The sequence below is a fragment of the Hypanus sabinus genome, chromosome 10 (genome assembly GCF_030144855.1).
Source record: "Hypanus sabinus isolate sHypSab1 chromosome 10, sHypSab1.hap1, whole genome shotgun sequence".
NCBI classification, from domain to species: Eukaryota; Metazoa; Chordata; class Chondrichthyes; order Myliobatiformes; family Dasyatidae; genus Hypanus; species Hypanus sabinus.
In genome coordinates, this window is record NC_082715.1 from 79,732,593 (window position 1) to 79,755,538 (window position 22,946).

Sequence of the window (22,946 nt, forward strand, 5' to 3'; positions counted from 1 at the left end):
GGTTGCCCCCAGGAAGGACCGGGGGATTTCAGATGCAGAGACCACCTCCACCCTCAGGTTGCCCCCAGGAAGGACCGGGGGATTTCAGATGCAGAGAGCACCTCCACCCTCAGGTTGCCCCCAGGAAGGACCGGGGGATTTCAGATGCAGAGAGCACCTCCACCCTCAGGTTGCCACCAGGAAGGACCGGGGGATTTCAGATGCAGAGACCACCTCCACCCTCAGGTTGCCCCCAGGAAGGTCAGGGGGATTTCAGATGCAGAGAGCACCTCCACCCTCAGGTTGCCACCAGGAAGGACCGGGGGATTTCAGATGCAGAGACCACCTCCACCCTCAGGTTGCCCCCAGGAAGGTCAGGGGGATTTCAGATGCAGAGAGCACCTCCACCCTCAGGTTGCCCCCCCCCCCCCCCCCCCCCCCGCCCAATCTCCATCGTCATCGGATGCGAACTATGAAACTCCCTGATCGAGACCCTCGCTACTGGTGACGGTGGTGGCTCAGTGATGCGACTCACCTCCCCCTCCCCTCCCTCACCCCTCCACCTTCTGAGGGGCAGTTGGGATTGGGCAATAAATGCAGATCGTAGAAAAGACTTGGCAAAGAGATTTGTGCCCTCCATACGCCTCCCGGAACCGTACCTTTGACTCCCAGAAGGGTGCTTTTTTGTCAGGGATGTTGGGGCGAGAGGGGAGCGACTGTGAGGGTGTTTCCGATGCTCTCTGCCCCTCGGTGTACAAGCACGTCGGTCGTTGCACCGCTCCCCCCGCCGCAGACAGACAGAGAGAGAGAGCAGCGGAGGAGGCAGGGGGAAAGGGGGGAGGCAGTGAGAGCAGGGGGAGCCGGCTTTCGCTCGCTGCTGTCCAACTCTTACAGGCGAATCCCGACCGCTGCCCCTCGTCCTGTCCCGTCCCGGCCGCTCCAGCGCCATGGGGGTCCGTGAGCACCGGGACGGCAGTACCAAGTCCTCGCTGGCGTAAGTAGACGGAGCGCGGTGCGGTGGGGACCGGGCGCAGGGCAGGTGTGGGGGTGGGATTGTTCTCGCACCAACAACCGTGAGCGGGCGGCCCTCGCTGCGGTCGGCAGCCGTCTGTGAACGGGTAGCGGGGTATCTGTCCCTGACTCTTACTGGGTCCCTAATCCGTATTACGTGGTCTCTTTCTTCAGAATTGTGAACAGACCCTTTCCCCGCGACATGTTTCACCGTCTCACCCCTCCCGTGTGAACTACACCACACCTTCTCCCGTGACCTGTACCATAGGCGCAAATCTGCCCTATAACCTGTAGGGCGGACAGAGCACAGTCCCACTACTCCTTTGTAACCTGTGGCAGTCTCACAGCTCTGCTCTGATCTCTACAACTGTCCCACCACCACTCTCACCTGTAGAACAGTCTCACCACTGCCCTGTCACACAGAAAACCTACAGCACAATACAGACCCTTCGGCCCACAAAGCTGTGCTGAACATGTCCCTACCTCAGAGATCACTAGGCTTACCCGTAGCCCTCTACTTTTCTAAGCTCCATTTACCTATCCAAAAGTCTCTTAATAAGACCCTATGGTATCCGCTTCCACCGTTGCTGGCAGCCCATTCCATGCACTCACCACTCTCTGTATAAAAAACTTACCCCTGACATCTCCTCTGTACCTATTCCCCAGCACCTGAAACTTATGCCCTCTTGTGGCAGCCATTTTAGCCCTGGGAAAAAGCCTCTGACTATCCACATGATCAATGCCTCTCATCATCTTGTACACCTCTATCAGGTCACCTCATCCTCCGTCGCTCCAAGGAGAAAAGGCCAAGTTCACTCAACCTATTCTCATAAGGCATGTTCCCCAATCCTGGCAACATCCTTGTAAATCTCCTCTGCACCCTTTCTATGGCTTCCACATCCTTCCTGTAGTGAGGCGACCAGAACTGAGCACAGAGTCACCACTCCACTCTCAACTGTAGTACAGTCTCGCTTCTCCTTTGTTACCTTTAGTACAGTCTCATGGTTACATGGTCACCTATACAACAGTCCCACTGCTATCACCTGCGGAAGTCTCACCACTCCCACTCTCACCTGTAGCACAGATTCATCATTCTACAGGTGACGATGGCATGGTGATACTGTGTTAATGGTAATAGCTGAGCGATGAGTCTGTGCTACAGGTAACACAGACTCATCATTTTACTATTGCCTGTGGCACAGTCTTACCACTCCGCTGTTGCCTGTAGCACAGTCTGCTGGCCTGTGTAGCCTGGTCTCAATACTCTGTTGTCACCTGTAACCTAGTCTCAACACTGCACTGTTTCCTGTAGCACAGTCTGAACACTCCACTGGCCCCTGTAACCCAGTCTCAACAGTCTGCTGTCACCTGTAGCACAGGCCCATAGCTCCACTATATTGCCTGTAACACAGTATCACCACCTGTGTTCCCACTAAGCTGTGTGCACGCACACATTTTTCAACCAGTGCACAAAGGAAATTAATGTGCACACAGAAGGTTAATTACCTAAACTAATGTAGTAATTAATAATTATACTTATTGAAAATAACCTTCTAGCTAAATGTTTCTGTTAACTAATTAGTCGGTTTTTCAAATACCACAATGCAAGTCACTAATTTACGTCACCTCACCTTTCCTGTTCCGGTTTGTACAGCTGCATCCCAGCTTTTGACTTCTCCGCAATTGCAGATTGTGACTTCACATTTGGCGATGAACAAGTTAATGCCTTATGTCTAAAATATCATGATTTTCTAGCCGAAAATACTGTAGACAGTTTAATGATTTCAAGTTTTCCATGCAAGAAAAAATTAAATCCAAACTGATTTCAGACTTTGCTCAAATGGTGGCATTTGTACTTCAAAATGAACAGTTTTTTATTAGTTTTTTTTAATACATTTTCTGCATAAATACAGATTTAAAAAAACCCCAGATCAAAATGGACATTGATACAGTGCAAAAATAAGCATACAATAACAATCTGATACAGAGAAAGATAATTGAAAAAGCACCCAAATTGAAGACAAGTAAAATTAGTGTCCTCCCCAAGCCCCACAACACAAAACAAACAAAGGAAACTCCAGACCACCCACAACACAATATAGAGACTATAAATCAGGACAATCAAACCCCCAAACTGTGAATACACTTAGCAACAGAAGATATTAATGCCTACTACCAAAAGAAAAACGAGCTGAAAGCAAAGGACCGAAAAAAAAATCTTAGTTAGGAGGAAGGTTATGAAAGTACTCAATAAAAGGTCCCCAGACCTTATGGAACTTTAAGTCCGAATTAAGAATTAAATAATGAATTTTTTTGAGGTCCAAGCAGGCCATAATATCATTAAGCCATTGAGCATGCGTGGGTGGGGCAACATATCTCCATCTAAGAAGGATTAAACGTCTAGCCAGGAGAGAGGCAAATGATAATATTCGACACTTAGATGAACTCAGACGTAAATCTGTCTCACCCCAGAAACTGAACAAAGCAATTAAAGGGTTTGGTTCTAGGTGGTGATTCAGAATATACAATAACGTTATAAAGACCTCTTTCCAAAATTTCTCCAAGCTAGGACAGAACCAGTACATATGAATGAGAGAGGCCTCACCCCTTTTGCATTTATCACAAAGAGGACTAATGTTAGGGTAAAATCGAGATAATTTAGATTTAGACATATGGGCTCTATGAACAGTCTTAAACTGTAAAAGGCAATGGCGAGCACAAAGAGAGGTTGAATTAACCGATTTGAGAATTGAGTCCCAAGTCTTATCAGATAAGGAGATATTTAAATCCTGCTCCCATGCCATTTTAATTTTATCCACAGGGGCACGTCGTAAGGCTGCTAATTTATCTGGAATACTTGATATTAAACCTTTACCTAGTGGATTAATGGAAAGAAAAAAGTCCATAACATTTTTCTCAGGCATTTCAGGGAAGTTAGGAATTAAAGGAGCAATGAAGTGTCTAATTTGGAGATATCTAAAAAAATGAGCATTGGGCAGATTGAACTTAACAGAGAGCTGTTGGAAAGAAGCGAAGCGATTATCAATAAAAAGATCTTCAAAATGTCTAATGCCCTTCCTATACCAAATGTTGAATCATACGTAGTGGGTAGAAAAAGGTGATTATGTATGACAGGGCTGGAAACGGAAAAACCATGGAAACCATAAAATTTCCTAAACTGAGCACAAATACACAAAGAGTGTCTAACAAGAGGATTAACTATTAATCTGGACAAACTACTAGGGAGTACAGAGCCAAGAAGTGCAGAGATAGGTAATTCTTTAGTGGAGCTCAACTCTATTGCCACCCAATTAGGGCATTCGGGATGGCCATGGAAAAAAGACCAAAAGGTAGCACAACGTATATTAGCTGCCCAATAATATAAACAAAAGTTAGGTAAAGCCATGCCACCCTCTTTTTTAGGTTTTTGGAGATAGACTTTATTAATTCTAGAGCGCTTATTCTTCCACAGATATGACAAAATAATAGAGTCTAAGGAATCAAAAAAAGATTTAGGAATAAAAATTGAGATTGATTGAAATAAGTATAAAAGTTTAGGGAGAACATACATTTTAACAACATTAATACGACCTACCAAAGACATAGATAGAGGTGACCATTGTACCAGACTCTGTTTTATCTTATATGCAAGACTGGCAAAATTTTCACGAAAGAGATCTTTAAACTTCCTTGTGACTGTAATCCCAAGATAGGTAAATTGATTATGGACTACTTTAAAAGGGAGATCACGAAATGTTAATTCTTGTGCTTCTTTATTAATTGGGAAAAGTTGCTCTTATGTAAATTAAGTTTATAGCCAGAGAACTGGCTAAACTGATCAAGAAGTGAAAACATTGGAGGTAAGGATGGAAAATGAACAGTTTTGTGACCTTGGGGGAACCTTTCTTGTGTCCAGTGCGGACGGTGAGCGAGGTTTTAGCCTAATCAATCAACTCAAAAACAAGATGAGAAACCGTTTAGATGAATGTCATTTGGAAATGTTAATGAGAATCAAAAGCTATCAATTGGATGGAAGTTCTATTAGTCCAGATAGAGTTTACAAAGAATGGGTAAATGCCAAAGACAGCAGAGAGAAAAAATAACTGAGTGACTTAAATATGTATGTTATTTTGTTGTTAATCTGTGCAGTTTTATGTCAAATATTTTGTAAACCTACATAAACTGTGCCATGTGTGTATTCAATGCGCACATACTTTTGTCACAGGAAAAAAATTTGCACAACATAAGATTTTTGTGCGCACTGACGACTAAAAATTAGAGGGAACATTGATCACCACACCACCGCTGTCACCTGTAGTACAGTCACACTGTTTCGCTGTTCTCTGCAACACAGTCTCCACAGTCTGCTGTCATCTGTAAGATGGTCCCACGGCTGTCTTTAGGAGATGGTTGTACTTAGTTGTTCCTCTGCCTTCCTGCGCAGGGTGATGCTGCACTCTCCGGACGTGAGTCCCCGCAGGTTGTCAGACATCAGTCCGCACCTCCGACAGATCAACTGCCTGGTGGTGGATGAGTGCATTGCGGAGAAGTCGTCAAGATCATTCGAGGACCTGAACATCGCCTCTGCCGGTGGCCTGACTCCCATTGAGGAGCGTATCCTGCGCATCACTGGCTACTACGGTTACCAGCCCTGGTCTCTCCATCTCCCCAGTGAGTCCCTTACATGCTTTCTATTCGCCTCCTCTGTGAGTCTATCCCAGGTGAGTCTATCAGTCTCCCCAGTGAGTCCATCAGTCTCCCCAGTGAGTCCATCAGTCTCCCCAGTGAGTCTATCAGTCTCCCCAGTGAGTCCATCAGTCTCCCCAGTGAGTCTATCAGTCTCCCCAGTGAGTCTATACCCAGTGTCTATACCCAGTGAGTCTATCAGCCTCCCCAGTGAGTCTATCCCCAGTGAGTCTATACCCAGTGAGTCTATCAGCCTCCCCGGTGAGTCTATCAGTCTCCCCAGTGAGTCTATCCCCAGTGAGTCTATCAGTCTCCCCAGTGAGTCTATCAGTCTCCCCAGAGAGTCTATCCCCAGTGAGTCTATCAGTCTCCCCAGTGAGTCTATCCCCAGTGAGTCTATCAGCCTCCCCTGTGTCTATCCCCAGTGAGTCTATCAGTCTCCCCAGTGAGTCTATCAGTCTCCCCAGTGAGTCTATCCCCAGTGAGTCTCAGTCTCCCCAGTGAGTCTTTCAGTCTCCCCAGTGAGTCTATCCCCAGTGAGTCTATCAGTCTCCCCAGTGAGTCTATCCCCAGTGAGTCTATCAGCCTCCCCAGTGAGTCTATTCCCAGTGAGTCTATCAGTCTCCCCAGTGAGTCTATCCCCAGTGAGTCTATCAGCCTCCCCGGTGAGTCTATCCCCAGTGAGTCTATCAGCCTCCCCAGTGGGTCTATACCCAGTGAGTCTATCAGCCTCCCCAGTGAATCTATACCCAGTGAGTCTATCAGTCTCCCCAGTGAGTCTATCCCCGGTGAGTCTATCAGCCTCCCCAGTGGGTCTATACCCAGTGAGTCTATCAGTCTCCCCAGTGAGTCTATCAGCCTCCCCAGTGGGTCTATACCCAGTGAGTCTATCAGCCTCCCCAGTGAGTCTATCAGCCTCCCCAGTGAGTCTATCCCCAGTGAGTCTATCAGCCTCCCCAGTGAGTCTATCCCCAGTGAGACTATCAGCCTCCCCAGTGAGTCCATCAGTCTCCCCAGTGAGTCTATCAGTCTCCCCAGTGGGTCTATACCCAGTGAGTCCATCAGTCTCCCCAGTGAGTCTATCAGCCTCCCCAGTGGGTCTATCAGTCTCCCCAGTGAGTCTATCAGTCTCCCCAGTGAATATATCAGTCTCCCCAGTGAGTCTATCAGCCTCCCCAGTGAGTCTATCCCCGGTGAGTCTATCCCCAGTGAATATATCAGTCTCCCCAGTGAGTCTATCAGTCTCCCCAGTGAATATATCAGTCTCCCCAGTGAGTCTATCAGCCTCCCCAGTGAGTCTATCCCCGGTGAGTCTATCCCCAGTGAATATATCAGTCTCCCCAGTGAGTCTATCAGACTCCCCAGTGAGTCTATCCCCAGTGAGTCTACGTCTCCCCAGTGAGTCTATCCCCAGTGAGTTTATCAGTCTCCCCAGTGAGTCTATCAGACTCCCCAGTGAGTCTATTCCCAGTGAGTCTATCAGCCTCCCCAGTGAGTCTATTCCCAGTGAGTCTATCAGTCTCCCCAGTGAGTCTATGTCTCCCCAGAGAGTCTATCCCCAGTGAATCTATCAGACTCCCCAGTGAGTCTACCCCAGCGAGTCTACGTCTCCCCAGTGAGTCTATCCCCAGTGAGTCTATCCCCAGTGAGTCTATCAGTCTCCCCAGTGAGTCTAACAGCCTCCCCAAAGAGTCTATCCCCAGTGAGTCTCAGTCTCCCCAGTGAGTCTTTCAGTCTCCCCAGTGAGTCTATCCCCAGTGAGTCTATCAGTCTCCCCAGTGAGTCTATCCCCAGTGAGTCTATCAGTCTCCCCAGTGAGTCTATCAGTCTCCCCAGAGAGTCTATCCCCAGTGAGTCTATCAGTCTCCCCAGTGAGTCTATCCCCAGTGAGTCTATCAGCCTCCCCTGTGTCTATCCCCAGTGAGTCTATCAGTCTCCCCAGTGAGTCTATCAGTCTCCCCAGTGAGTCTATCCCCAGTGAGTCTATCAGTCTCCCCAGTGAGTCTATCCCCAGTGAGTCTATCAGTCTCCCCAGTGAGTCTATCCCCAGTGAGTCTATCAGCCTCCCCAGTGAGTCTATTCCCAGTGAGTCTATCAGTCTCCCCAGTGAGTCTATCCCCAGTGAGTCTATCAGCCTCCCCGGTGAGTCTATCAGTCTCCCCAGTGAGTCTATCAGCCTCCCCAGTGGGTCTATACCCAGTGAGTCTATCAGCCTCCCCAGTGAATCTATACCCAGTGAGTCTATCAGTCTCCCCAGTGAGTCTATCCCCGGTGAGTCTATCAGCCTCCCCAGTGGGTCTATACCCAGTGAGTCTATCAGTCTCCCCAGTGAGTCTATCAGCCTCCCCAGTGGGTCTATACCCAGTGAGTCTATCAGCCTCCCCAGTGAGTCTATCAGCCTCCCCAGTGAGTCTATCCCCAGTGAGTCTATCAGCCTCCCCAGTGAGTCTATCCCCAGTGAGACTATCAGCCTCCCCAGTGAGTCCATCAGTCTCCCCAGTGAGTCTATCAGTCTCCCCAGTGGGTCTATACCCAGTGAGTCCATCAGTCTCCCCAGTGAGTCTATCAGCCTCCCCAGTGGGTCTATCAGTCTCCCCAGTGAATATATCAGTCTCCCCAGTGAGTCTATCAGCCTCCCCAGTGAGTCTATCCCCGGTGAGTCTATCCCCAGTGAATATATCAGTCTCCCCAGTGAGTCTATCAGTCTCCCCAGTGAATATATCAGTCTCCCCAGTGAGTCTATCAGCCTCCCCAGTGAGTCTATCCCCGGTGAGTCTATCCCCAGTGAATATATCAGTCTCCCCAGTGAGTCTATCAGACTCCCCAGTGAGTCTATCCCCAGTGAGTCTACGTCTCCCCAGTGAGTCTATCCCCAGTGAGTTTATCAGTCTCCCCAGTGAGTCTATCAGACTCCCCAGTGAGTCTATTCCCAGTGAGTCTATCAGCCTCCCCAGTGAGTCTATTCCCAGTGAGTCTATCAGTCTCCCCAGTGAGTCTATGTCTCCCCAGAGAGTCTATCCCCAGTGAATCTATCAGACTCCCCAGTGAGTCTACCCCAGTGAGTCTACGTCTCCCCAGTGAGTCTATCCCCAGTGAGTCTATCCCCAGTGAGTCTATCAGTCTCCCCAGTGAGTCTAACAGCCTCCCCAAAGAGTCTATCCCCAGTGAGTCTCAGTCTCCCCAGTGAGTCTTTCAGTCTCCCCAGTGAGTCTATCCCCAGTGAGTCTATACCCAGTGAGTCTATCAGCCTCCCCAGTGAGTCTAACAGTCTCCCCAGAGAGTCTTTACCCAGTGAGTCTACCAGTCTCCCCAGTGAGTCTATCAGTCTCCCCAGTGAGTCTATCAGCCTCCCCAGTGAGTCTAACAGTCTCCCCAGAGAGTCTTTACCCAGTGAGTCTACCAGTCTCCCCAGTGAGTCTATCAGTCTCCCCAGTGAGTCTATCAGCCTCCCCAGAGAGTCTATTCCCAGTGTTACGAACCCCGTAACTGGGTGTCTTACCAGCAAAGATAGAAGTGTCTGTTGGAGTCTGGTGTGACTATTTTCAACAATGTTTATTAGCAAAAATATACAAAATAATATCAATGCGAATATACAGAGAATGTACGTTAGCAATACTAAACTTAAAAGTGCAGGTATAATAATAATCACTAATGAAACAAGCTCTATCGTTGTCTAGGGGATAATGAATTGTCAGATGTAACTATAAAGTTCAGTTCTGTTCATGCAGGCTGCGGTAGTTGTTGGTCGCGGTGTTTCAGTTGTTGGAGAGAGAAAGAGAGAACATGCGAACAGTAAAAGCTATTATCTTGCCAACCTTCCTTTACGATTTTGATCCGTTGATGCGTTGTTCTTGTGGCCATTCAGGTATGACCCCTTCGTCCTTTAGCTAGACCATTCTTCCGTGGTGGACGTCACCCAGGCAAGGGTGGACACACACACAAGCCCCCACCGGTCTCGCTACAAAACACTGTGAGTTAAAATTTACCGAACCTTCATTCGATCTCCAATCTCCCACCCTGTCTCGTGGGTTTCTGATGCTCACTGGCGTTTCTCCTGGTGCGTCTGAGGGGTGTTACCCCAGACCTCACTTCTATACCCACTCACAGGGTCTCAGGTGTCAATCAGGTTGGGATGATGTAACCCATCAAACCAGCCACTCTGGTTGCCCCCTGAGGGGTTTCAATGAATAGAACAGTACCAAGTAAACAATCCTTCTCCAAAAGACAATAGCAGTAATCAATGGTTCCGTTCCTCTTTTGTTAGTATGAGACATTCCACTTTGTGTATCTCTGAACTGTCTCTCTCTCTCATTAACTTTCATGAGCTGTTATCAATAACAACTGTCTTGGCAGCTTTCCTGTGTCTCTCTCACTTTCTTGATAGCAGCATCGAAATAGTAGCGATTTGTGATTCTCCGGGGGGGGGGGGGTGACTCTGCACCCTTCTGCCCATCAGCTGTTCATCCTTCGTAACACCGCCATCCTTCTGAGAATTTTTACCAAGGGGAAAATTAACTAGTACAGAGTCTTACAGAATTACAGAATCTAACACAATACAAAAGAGTTTTTTAACGACAGAGTATTACAGATATACATTCAACTTAGCATCTAAGCAGTCAGCGACTACATTGTCACTTCCTTTAATATCTTAATATCTTGTACCTTAATAAATTCCTGTAGCATCAGACTCCAATTTAATAACCACCTATTTTCATTCCTTTTCTTAAGCAAAACAAGAGTTGTGATCTTAGCTTAAGTGTATATTACAAAATGTGAACCAAAACATGTGTGATTATTCTGTAGTACATTACAAAAGTTTATGCAAATACCAATCTTTATTTTACTTTTAAACTCAACAGTCAATCTTCCATGGTGTTGTCTTTATTATTTACATGCTTTGTCGAAATCCCTCAAAACCAGATCCTGTTATTTAAAGTGGCATTTTGTCAACCTTTGCCTCTTTTCCACTTAACTCTCACGTGGTTAGCTTGCTCACCAGTGTGGAATTGGCTTTCATATACTCCTTTCATAGGAGTTATTTTATCAACAGTGTTTTCCAAACTTAGCCCATTTTCTGAACTTCCACACAATTCTTTATTTTTAAGCAAGTCATTAGTTTTATCTTCAGGACCCTTCATTCTATTAGTTTTCAGTTTAACATCTGCAAGTTGTTTACCTTTAGATTCCAAAAGAAACTGTAATTGATTCACAGGCACCTTGTTAACAAGCCATTGTTCCTTCAGCCTGGTTACTGCTTCTGAAACCAATCCAGACTTTAAATTTTCTTTAGTCAATTTAGGAACTACACTTTTCCCTTCTCCTTCAATAATAATATTCACATCACCAGTTCCCATCTCCTCACTAACTTTTAACACACCTTCTAACACAAACAAGTGGGAATCCTCACTTCCCATTGGTGCCAAGGTTAACCCTTTCTTCACTGAACCAAGTCCATCTGACCCAAAAGGACTGCATTCCTTTTCAACTAAATCAGATACCTCAGACTTTTCCTGAGTTTCATTACTAGGATCAGTACCATGTGCATCCACATCCTGAACACACTCAAACAGGACATCTGCCTCTTCCAGGCTTTCAATACCCATCCCCTTTTCAAATTCTAAATTCCCCTGATCCTCCCAGTTACTCTCTGGGCAACTCCCATCCAGAGTAAACTCAACCCTGCAGGTTAAAACAATTTCATCTGCTAACCCAGCAGACTCCTTCAAGGTAACGGCATCCTTTTCATCTAGGACTGCCTTTATATCATTATTGGGAACACATTTAAATTTTCCAACTTCTTCAAACAGTTCGGTCAAGCCAGACAAATCATCCATGTCCAACCCTGGACCTTCAAACTGCCTAATCTGTTTCTCATCTTTACTCCGTGCCTCTATACATTCCCTCCTGGCTAAGGGTAGGTCTACCACCTCTCCTTTACTCTCTTTCACCTCCCTATTCTCCGTCTTACTATCCCCTAATCCCTCTTGGTACAGGGTCAGTAAAAACGTCTCAGCCAAATCAACACAGGACTCAATTAAACTGGTCTCTTTCTCAGCTGCCTTTCTCAACATGCTACAAGTGATTGCGCATGCGGGATAGATCTTGGAATCTAGGGGTGGGTCCTCAGCCTTCACAGGCTTGCTCGTCAGCTTCACGGCTGAACACACCTCACCCCTACTAAATCAGTACCAAGAAGGACGTCCATGCCATCTCTTGGTAATTCTGACCGTACCGCTATTTCAACTGGTCCAGATACCAGGTCACAATTTATAATGATCCCATGCAAAGGTACAGCTTCTGTCCCTTTTCCTATGCCCCTCAAAACTACTTCTCCAGTCTCAGGACCAAAATTTAGTACGTTACTGAGAATCAATGACTGCTCAGCTCCAGTATCTCTCCAGATCCTCACTAGAACTGGGGTTTCTCCCTTTTTCACAGACACGGTCCCTTCTGAAATAAATTTCTCACGCCCCTCTCGTATTTTCTCTACCTGGGCCTTTCTCGTCGATTTGCTGATTGACACAATACACCCTGCAGAGATTGCTGCGTTCCCTTTTCCTGTCTCCTTCCTCGGAGCAAAGCACTTAGATGCAATATGACCAACCTTTCCACAATTAAAACAGGTCAAGCCAGGAACCCTCCTGCCAGCCTGCCTTTCTTCCTCCTTAGTACAGAGGTACTAACCTAAACTCCCTACTAACATTAAACTTCTCCTCTCGGTCTGCCCCTTGGACTCTTCCCTCTTGCTTTAACTTCTCCATTTCCAGCTCATGCTGCCTCTGTTTCTCCTTCTCCTCATACTGGCAGAGCAACTCAAAGCCTTGCCCAGTGGCTCTGGCTTCCTCCCTGCGATCGTTGGCACGTCGCCACCTGGAGGCCGGGTATTCCGGCTCGGTCTTGAAATTTTCTCATTGATGAAAGGCTTCGATTCCCCGCTGGGTCCATGTTAGGCTGAATCATACTGTGATGAGAGACCTAGTCAAGGATGGTTAAGGCCCAAGAGCTGGAGTATCGGAGACTAGAATCGAGGCACGATACAAGACTGACATGAAGACAGGGTTCTAAGCTGGAAGCTAGATGAGAATCCCAAACAGAACAGATGATTGAGCACTGACCCACAGTTCTTTAAGTATTAAATCTTCGTACCAAAACATGGCTGCCAATTAGTGGGGGCCCGTACCAGCTATCCATATTCTGGACAGTTACGGCGTCTAAACCCCGGAAGCTGGCGTGGTAGGGTGTGTGTTGAACAGTTATTAGCATTTAAAAGCTACAATTTAGTGACGAGTGAGATTCAGCATTGGCAACCTGAGAGCAGTGCCCAGTGTCCATAAGACCATCAGACATAGGAGCAGAATGAGGCCATTCAGCCCATCAAGTCTGCTCCACCATTCCATCATGGCTGATTTATTATCCCTCTCAACCCCATTCTCCTGCTCCTCCCTATAACCTTTGACACCTTCACTAATCAAGAACCTATCAACCTCCACTTTAAATATACCCAATGACTTGGTCTGTCCAGCTGCCTGTGGCAGTGAATTCCACAGATTTACCATCCTCTGGCTAAAGAAATTCCTCCTCATCTCTGTTCCTAATGGATGTCCCTCTATGCTGTGAGACTGTGCCCTCTGATCCTAGACTCTCCCACTATAGGAAACATCCTCTCCACATCCAATCTGTCTAGGGCTTTCTATATTTGATAGGTTTCAATGAGATCCCCTCTTATACTTCTGAACTCCAGCGAGTACAGGCCCAGAGCCATCAAACACTCCTCATACATTAACCTTTTTATTCTCGGGGTTATTCCCATGAACCTCTTCCGGACGCTGTGAGCCAGCACTCCCTTTCTCAGATAAGGAGCCCAAAGCTGCTCACAGTACTACACCAAGTGTCCTCACCTTCCTGGCCCTGCAGCCCACGAAAAGATTCTGCACTCACTCTAACTGCAAATCACGAAGCCAGCATCCCACCTCTGCTCACGGGAGGGATGGGGCTGCAATTCACACGACACTGTCACAACGTGCAGTCGCAGTGAATTTGAAGGTTGTCACAGCACTGAATTATTGGCCCAGTCCTTCAGGGTTGTTAGTCCAGGTACCAAACATGCCCTGTTGGATCCTGCTTGCGTTTGCCACCCACAGAAGTCAAGAATGCAGCTTAAATCTTGTTGCTAACAGCTGTTTTGTTAACTGTTACAAGAGCAAAGTAGAAGAGTGGCAAGAGAAAGAAAGAGAAAAATACAGACTAAAAAGTCATCGTGGTCTTTTTATGCCCGACCAGAAATAACAGTGAACCAGTAAAATAGCCAGGTTCCAGTAGTGTGACAGCTGCCACTAAAACCAGGAGAACACAGAGGCAACTGCAACGTAATTGCTGGGAAGTTCACAGGACTATTACGCATACATTCAGTGGCCATCCTGTAATATGCACAGTGCATGTTTGTGGTCTCTGCTGTCGTAGCCAATCCACTTCAAAGATGGATGTGTTGAGCGTTCAGAGACACTCTTCTGCACCACTGTTATGACACGTGGTTAACTGTCACCTTTACAACTCCTCCCTCAGACTTATTTCCACTTGGCATGATTAACTTATTATTATTATTATTATTATTATTAATTTATGGTTTTATATTGCTATATCTCTACACTATTTTGGTGCGACTGTAACGAAACCCAATTTCCCTCGGGATCAATAAAGTACGTCTGTCTGTATGTCTGTCTGTCAGCTTGAACTAGTCTGCCAATTCTCTTCTGACCTCTCTCATTAGCAAGCCATTTTCACCCACAGAACTGCTGGCTGACTGGATGTTTTTTCATTTTTCACCCCATTCTCTCTATAAACTCCAGAGACTGGTGTGTGTGAAATTCCCAGGGGATCAGCAGTTTCTAATATACACTCAAACCACCCTATCTGACACCAATAATCATTTCAGTCAGTCACTTTGATCAGATTTCTTCCCCATTCTGATGTTTGGTCTGAGTAACAACTGAACCTCTTGACCATGTCTGCATGTTCTTGTGCATTGAGTTGCTGCCACATGATTGGCTGATAAGATTTTTGCATTAATGACCCAGTCACTCATGTCTCCTTTGGAACTTAATTCTACGCAGCACTAAAGAAAAATGTAGACTATTTTGGTTACATAGGTGGCTCAGGTTTCTCTAGAGGGACACGGTAGCATTGTGGTTAGTGTAACGCTATTTCAGTGTTGGGGATCTGGGTTCAATTCCCACTGTTGCCTGTAGGAGTTTGTACGTTCTCCCCATGACAGCGTGGGTTTCCTCTTGTTTCCTCCACATTCAAAAGTCATACCGTTTAGTAGGTTAATTGGCCAGATGGGTGTAAATGTGCAGCACAGGCTGTCTGGGCTGAAAGGGCCTGTTACTGACGTGTTACTGAGGTGTATCACTAAATAAAATAAAATAAATAAAACACAGCTTATGCCAAGAGACCCTGCTATGTGTAGGTCAGACTGAGTCTCAACGGCTGGAGTAGTTTTTGGAATTGGGTTTATTATCTGTGCTGTGAAATTTGATGTTCTGTGGCAGCAGTGCAACGTAAGACATAAAAAATAAAATAAATAAACAGTTCAAAAGAAGAATACCAAAGTAGTGTTCATGGACCTTTTGGAAATCTGCTGGCTGGCAAATGGAAAGGAGCTGTTCCTAAAACATTGAGTGTGTGTCTTCATTCTCCTGCACTCCTTCCTGACGGTCGTAATGAGACGAGGGTGAAGTTCTTAATGATGGATGCTTTCCTGAGGCTCCACCTTTTAAAGGTGGCCTCGATGTCGGGGAGGCTTGTGCCTGTGATGGTGCTGGCTGAGATTACAAACTCCTCTTTCGATCCTGCACATTGGAGCCTCCAAACCGGCAGTGAAGGAACCAGTCGGGGTGCTCTCCACGCTACATCTGCAGAAGTTTGTTCTAGCATCTTATTGGTATAATTAAAAACAGAGAACACTGGCCAGGCAGAGGCAGGGGGAAGACACTTCATCGGAACTAGGACAGAGAGTTGCTCTCTCTCCATTAGTGCAGTCTGACCTACTGACCGTGCCCCACAGCCCTGGGATGGACACCCCATTGTCAAGTTCACGTACGACACAACAGCTCACCACCAACAACCAGGAGCCGGCCTGCAGAGGAAGCAGAAAGCTCAAGGGCTGGTGCCAGGCCAAAATCCTCTTCTTCAATGCCGCCCACCTTGCCCGTGGACTGTGTACCCCACTCCCGTCAGGGAGGAGGCCACATAACATCCACACCAGGACCACCAGACCCACAAGATCCACCCACTAACCTACCCCTCCACAACCCCCACCACCATTACTTCATCACTTCCTGCCAGTCACTCTATGTACAGACACTCCTGCGCCTAGTGTCACTTGCAATCAATCTGCAGTATGTATATAAGCTTTCTTATATATTTATATGTATTTTTTGTGTTTTTTACTATTGTGTTCTTTATTATGCATCAGATCTGGAGTAACCATTATTTTGTTCTCCTTTATACTTGTGTACTGGAAATGACATTAAACAATCTTGAGTCTTGAATCTGGAGCACATAACACAAAGAGAGATGATCATCTTATCACAGCCCCATTAGACCTGGTCTTGTCCTGCCACAGCTACTTCCTTTGCCCGATGCAGCCCCCCCCCCCCCCATTGCTGTGTCTCTGCAACTCACATCCCCCTTCCCCAGATCGGACTAGGGGTCTCTGATCCCGACTGCTGAGCGCGTTTCACTCTCCACAGATGCTGCCTGGCCTGCCAAGTGTTCCCCTCATCCTCTGACTTTCTTTCCAGTTCCAGTTTCCGCAGGTTCTAGTCACAGACAAGAGAAGATCTGCAGATGCTGGAAATTCAAGCAGCATGCACAAAGTCAGGCAGCATCTATACAGAGAGGCCCTTCTTCAGGACTGGAAAAGAATGGAGCAGAGGTCGTGGTAAATGAGGGGACGGATGATGCGTCTCAGCCTGAAACGTCAACTTTTTATTCCCCTCCATAGATGCTGCCTGACCTGCTGAGTTCTTCCAGCATTTTGTGTGTGTTGCTCTGGATTTCCAGCATCTGCAGAATCATTTGTGGTTATGAGAGTTATAGACAGGGTTTTACTGCTGAGGCTGAGTGAGGCTGGAACTAGAGGTCATAAATGAAATAATTAGGGGGAACCTGAGGGGGAACTTCTTCACTCACAAGGCGATGCAAGTCTGGAGCGAGCTGCCAGCGGAAGTTATGGATGTGGGTTTGATTGCAACATTTAAGAGAAGATTAGATAGGTATGTGGATGGGAAGGGCATGAAGATCTATGGTCCAAGTGCAGATGGACAGGACTAGGCAGAATAACAGTTTGGAATGGACTAGATGGGCTGAAGGTTTTTGAGCTGCTGTGCTTCTCTGACCAGGGAGAATCCTTGGATTCACCACCCAGAAGATATTTTACATCCACTAGAGGGTAGCAGGAACACTGGGGGAAGCACTAGTCAATGTCACTGTAAATTCCTGAAAAATATTCCTCTTTCTCTTTTAAGCCTGTGAATTAAAGACAGGCTTTTTCCCCAATAAAATATTGCTGCAGTACCTGAGATCTTTGCTGTTTGGTTTGTTTACAAAGGATGAAACATCCTGACATAAGGAAGGCTATTTTAAGAGCGAAAGAAACAATTCCAATTGAAGTTGTGGCAGGGTTTGTAGACCATTACTTTCTACAAGGTGAAACCAACATCATAAATGGCTGTGATGCTTCACTTCTGATCCCAACGCTCTTTATGCTCGCTTTGAACGGGAGAATAAAACTACATTTGTGTGAATCCATCCAACACCTAATGGCCCCGTGAACCCTGTGTCAGTGGCCGTTGTCAGAATATCTTTCAGGAGAGTGAACCCTCGCGAAGTGTCAGGCCCTGATGGTGTACATGGCATTGAAAACCTGTGCCAACCAACTGGCAGGACTGTTCAAGGTCATCTTCAATTTCGCACTGCTGCAGTTGGAGGTGAGATTGTCAAAAGGTCAAAAAGACCTGTTTCAGAAGGTCGACAATCATCCCAGTGCCCAAGAAGAGCAGGTGAGCTGCCTCAATGACTATTGCCCAGTTGCACTCACGTCTACTGTGAGAGGTTACGGCCAGAATCAGCTCCGGCCTAAGCAAGGACCTGGACCTGCTGCAATTTGCAACAGATGCGATCTCACTAGCTCTCCACTCGGCCTTGGATCACCTGGACAATAACAATATCTACGTCAGGCTGCTGTTTATTAATGACAGTTCAATGCAATCATATGCCCATTTCTAATCAACTAACTACAAAACCTGGGACTTTGTACCAGTTGGATCCTCATCAGGAGACCATAGTCAGTGTGGATTAGAAACGAGCAGATTGCAACTGCTGCAGACCTATTATGGATCAGGCTTACAGAGAGGAAGAGGAATATTTTCAGGAATTTACAGCGACATTGACTAGTGCTTCCCCCAGTGTTCCTGCTGCCCTCTAGTGGATGTAAAATTTCCCCTGGATGGCGATTCCAACGCTCAGAAATGTCCATCTAGTCCTTGCTAAACTGCCCAGCCCATTGCCCTCCATACCCCTCCCATCCACGTACCATCCAGACTTCTCACAAATGTTGCAATCGAACCCACGTCCATAACTTCCACTGGCAGCTCATTTCAGACTTGAACCATCCTCTGAGAGATGAATTTCCCCCTCTTGTTCCCCTTAATTATTTAATCTATTGCCTCTAGTTTAGTCTCATTCAACCTCAGTGGGAAAAGCCTCATATTTACCCTCATAACACTGGTAACATAACTTCATAACACTGCTGGAAATCCAGAGCGACTCACACGAAATGCTGGAAGAACTCGGCAGGTCAGCAAGCATCTATGGAGCGGAATAAAAAGTCAACATTTCGGATTGAGACACTTCATCAGGACCCAGAGTTTTGTATACCTCTATCAAATCTCCTCTCATTCTCCTACACTCCAGGAAAAAGTGTCCCAACCTATTCAACCATTTCCTATAACTCAGGCCCTCAGGTCCTGACAACATCCTTGTACATTTTCTCTAAGCTCGTTCAAATTTATTGATATATTCCCTGTATGTAACTGATCACAACTGCACGCTTTTCTTCAAATTTGGCATCACCAATGTTTTATACAACTTCAACATAACATCCCAATTCCTGTACTCAACACTGATTTATGAAGGCCAATGTGCCAAAAGCTCTCTTTATGAACCCGTCTACATGGTGACTCAGCCAGTAAGTAGTTATGATGAAATTCACTAAAAGTTTGTTTGAGGAGAAGAATGCTTAAGAACAAGATCTCAGACCAGGCTCAAAACTCCCAGTCTGACAGTCAGATGTAAGACCCTGGGAAAACTCCACAGATGCTGTCTCTGCCAATCTGTTGTCAGTGACCTCTTCCCCTAGGCCTGCATTGAGGTCCTAATCACAGCCAGGCAACTCCACTGGCAGGTCCCAGTTGTTCTGGCACCTCACCAGACTCCTGAAACAAGCTGAGTACTGTCACACACAAAATGCTGGTGGAATCTATCACTGGGCTGAGAAGTGGCAGATGGACTTCAACCCAGATAAGTGTGAAATGGTAGGTCCAATTTGAAGACAGAATATAATATAGATGGTAAGACTCTTGGCAGTGTGGAGGATCTGAGAGATCTTGGGGTCTGTGTCAATAGGACACCCAATCTGCTGCGCAGGTTGACAGTGTTGTTAGGAAGGAGTATGGTGTGTTGGCATTCATCAACCACGGGATTGAGTTCAAGAGCCGTGAGGTAATGTTACACCTATATAAGACCCTGGTCAGACCCCACTTGGAGTACTGTGTTCAGTTCTGATCATCTCACTACAGGAAGGATGTGGATACTAGAGACAGTGCAGAGGAGATTTACAAGGATATTGCCTGGATTGGAGAGCGTCTCTTATGAGAAAAGGTAGAGTGTACTTGGCCTTTTCACCTTGGAGCGACAGAGGCTGAGAGGTGACCTGATAGAGGTACAAGATGATGAGGGTCATTGATCATGTGGATAATCAGAGGCTTTATCCCAGGGCTGAAATGGCTAATACGAGGGGGCATAGTTTTAAGGTGCTTGGAAAAAGGTACCGAGGGGATGGATGGGGTAAGTTTTTCACCCAGAGAGTGGTGGGTGCGTGGAATGCACTGCTGCCAGTGGTGGTGGAAGTGGATACAATAGGATCTTTTAAGAATTTAGGAAAATAGAGGGCGATGTGATAGGGAAACTCTAGGCAGTCTCTAGAGTAGGTTACAAGGTCAGCACAACAGTGTGGGCTGAAGGGCCTGTAATGTGCTGTAAATTTTTATGTTCTGTGTTCGGTGTCAGGCAGCATCTGTGGAGAGGATTAAAGAGTTTTGGGCTGAGACCCTTTATCAGGACTGGAAAGGACACAGAATTTCATTAATTGTGGAGGACACCAGGCCACCCTGAGAACATGATAAGCAGTTAACATAACTCTTTTTTGGGTCTTTAAACGTGTATTTGATGTAATAGCAGTCCTGAAATATACATGGGAGAAGTGGGGAGATAGAAAATGGAGATAATCAACACCCCACACCCCACACCCCACACACACACATTCCACACACACACCACACCCCCCCCACACACACACACCCCACACCCCACACACACACATTCCACACACACACCACACCCCACCCCTCCACACACATACACATCCCACCCCACACCACACACACACACCCCACCCCACACCCCACACACACACCCCCCCACACACACCTACATCCCACACACACACCCACATTCCACACACACATCCCACCCCACACACACACCCCACACACCCCCCACACACACCCACATCCCACACACACCCCACACCCCCCTCACACACACACACTCCACACACACACCCACACACACACACATCCCACACACACACACATCCCACCCCACACCCACATCCCACACACACACCCCCCACACACACATCCCACCCCACACACACACCCCACACACACCCACATCCCACACACACACACCCCACACACACATCCCACCCCACACACACACCCCACACACACCCACACCCCACACACACACCCCACCCCATACCCCACACACACACCCCACACACCCCCCCACACACACCCACATCCCACACACACACCCACATTCCACACACACATCCCACCCCACACACACACCCCACACACCCCCCACACACACCCACATCCCACACACACCCCACACCCCCCTCACACACACACACTCCACACACACACCCACACACACACACATCCCACACACACACACATCCCACCCCACACCCACATCCCACACACACACCCCCCACACACACATCCCACCCCACACACACACCCCACACACACCCACATCCCACACACACACACCCCACACACACATCCCACCCCACACACACACCCCACACACACCCACACCCCACACACACACCCCACCCCATACCCCACACACACACCCCACACACCCCCCCACACACACCCACATCCCACACACACACCCACATTCCACACACACATCCCACCCCACACACACACCCCACACACCCCCCACACACACCCACATCCCACACACACCCCACACCCCCCTCACACACACACACTCCACACACACACCCACACACACACACATCCCACACACACACACATCCCACCCCACACCCACATCCCACACACACACCCCCCACACACACATCCCACCCCACACACACACCCCACACACACCCACATCCCACACACACACACCCCACACACACATCCCACCCCACACACACACCCCACACACACCCACACCCCACACACACACCCCACCCCACACCCCACACACACACCCCACACACCCCCCCACACACACCCACATCCCACACACACACCCACATTCCACACACACATCCCACCCCACACACACACCCCACACACCCCCCACACACACCCACATCCCACACACACCCCACACCCCCCTCACACACACACACTCCACACACACACCCACACACACACACATCCCACACACACACACATCCCACCCCACACCCACATCCCACACACACACCCCCCACACACACATCCCACCCCACACACACACCCCACACACACCCACATCCCACACACACACCCACACACACACACATCCCACCCCACACCCACATCCCACACACACACCCCCCACACACACATCCCACCCCACACACACACCCCACACACACCCACATCCCACACACACACCCACATTCCACACACACATCCCACCCCACACACACCCCACACCCCCCTCACACACACCCCCCACACACACCCACATCCCACACACACCCCACACCCCCCCCACACACACACCCCCCACACACACATCCCAGCCCACACACACACCCCACACACCCCCCACACACACCCACATCCCACACACACACCCACATTCCACACACACATCCCACCCCACACACACACCACACCCCCCTCACACACACACACTCCACACCCCCCCACGCACACCCACATCCCACACACACACCCACATTCCACACACACATCCCACCCCACACACACCCCACACACACCCACATCCCACACACACCTCACCCCCCCCCACACACACCCCCCACACACACATCCCACCCCACACACACCCCCCACCCCCCCACACACACCCACATCCCACACACACACCCACATTCCACACACACATCCCACCCCACACACACCCCACACCCCCCCCACACACACACACCCCACCCCACACCCCACACACACACCCACATTCCACACACACATCCCACCCCACACACACCCCACACCCCCCCCACACACACACACCCCACCCCACACCCCACACACACACCCCACACACCCCCCCCACACACACCCACATCCCACACACACACCCACATTCCACACACACATCCCACCCCACACACACACCCCACACACCCCCCACACACACCCACATCCCACACACACCCCACACCCCCCTCACACACACACACTCCACACACACACCCACACACACACACATCCCACACACACACACATCCCACCCCACACCCACATCCCACACACACACCCCCCACACACACATCCCACCCCACACACACACCCCACACACACCCACATCCCACACACACACCCACACACACACACATCCCACCCCACACCCACATCCCACACACACACCCCCCACACACACATCCCACCCCACACACACACCCCACACACACCCACATCCCACACACACACCCACAT

General features: G+C 48.2%; 1 protein-coding gene across 1 annotated transcript in view; it reads left to right on the forward strand.

Moving 5' to 3' along the window:
• Positions 1-681: 681 nt before the first annotated feature.
• Positions 682-22,946, forward strand: part of LOC132400800 (solute carrier family 35 member F3-like) — an 88,554-nt gene continuing 66,289 nt past the window's right edge. The window contains exons 1-2 of the mRNA XM_059982180.1: positions 682-973; positions 5,435-5,661. Coding sequence (XP_059838163.1) covers positions 927-973; positions 5,435-5,661 — 274 coding nt within the window. The 5' untranslated portion in view covers positions 682-926. The remainder of the gene's footprint in view (positions 974-5,434; positions 5,662-22,946) is intronic.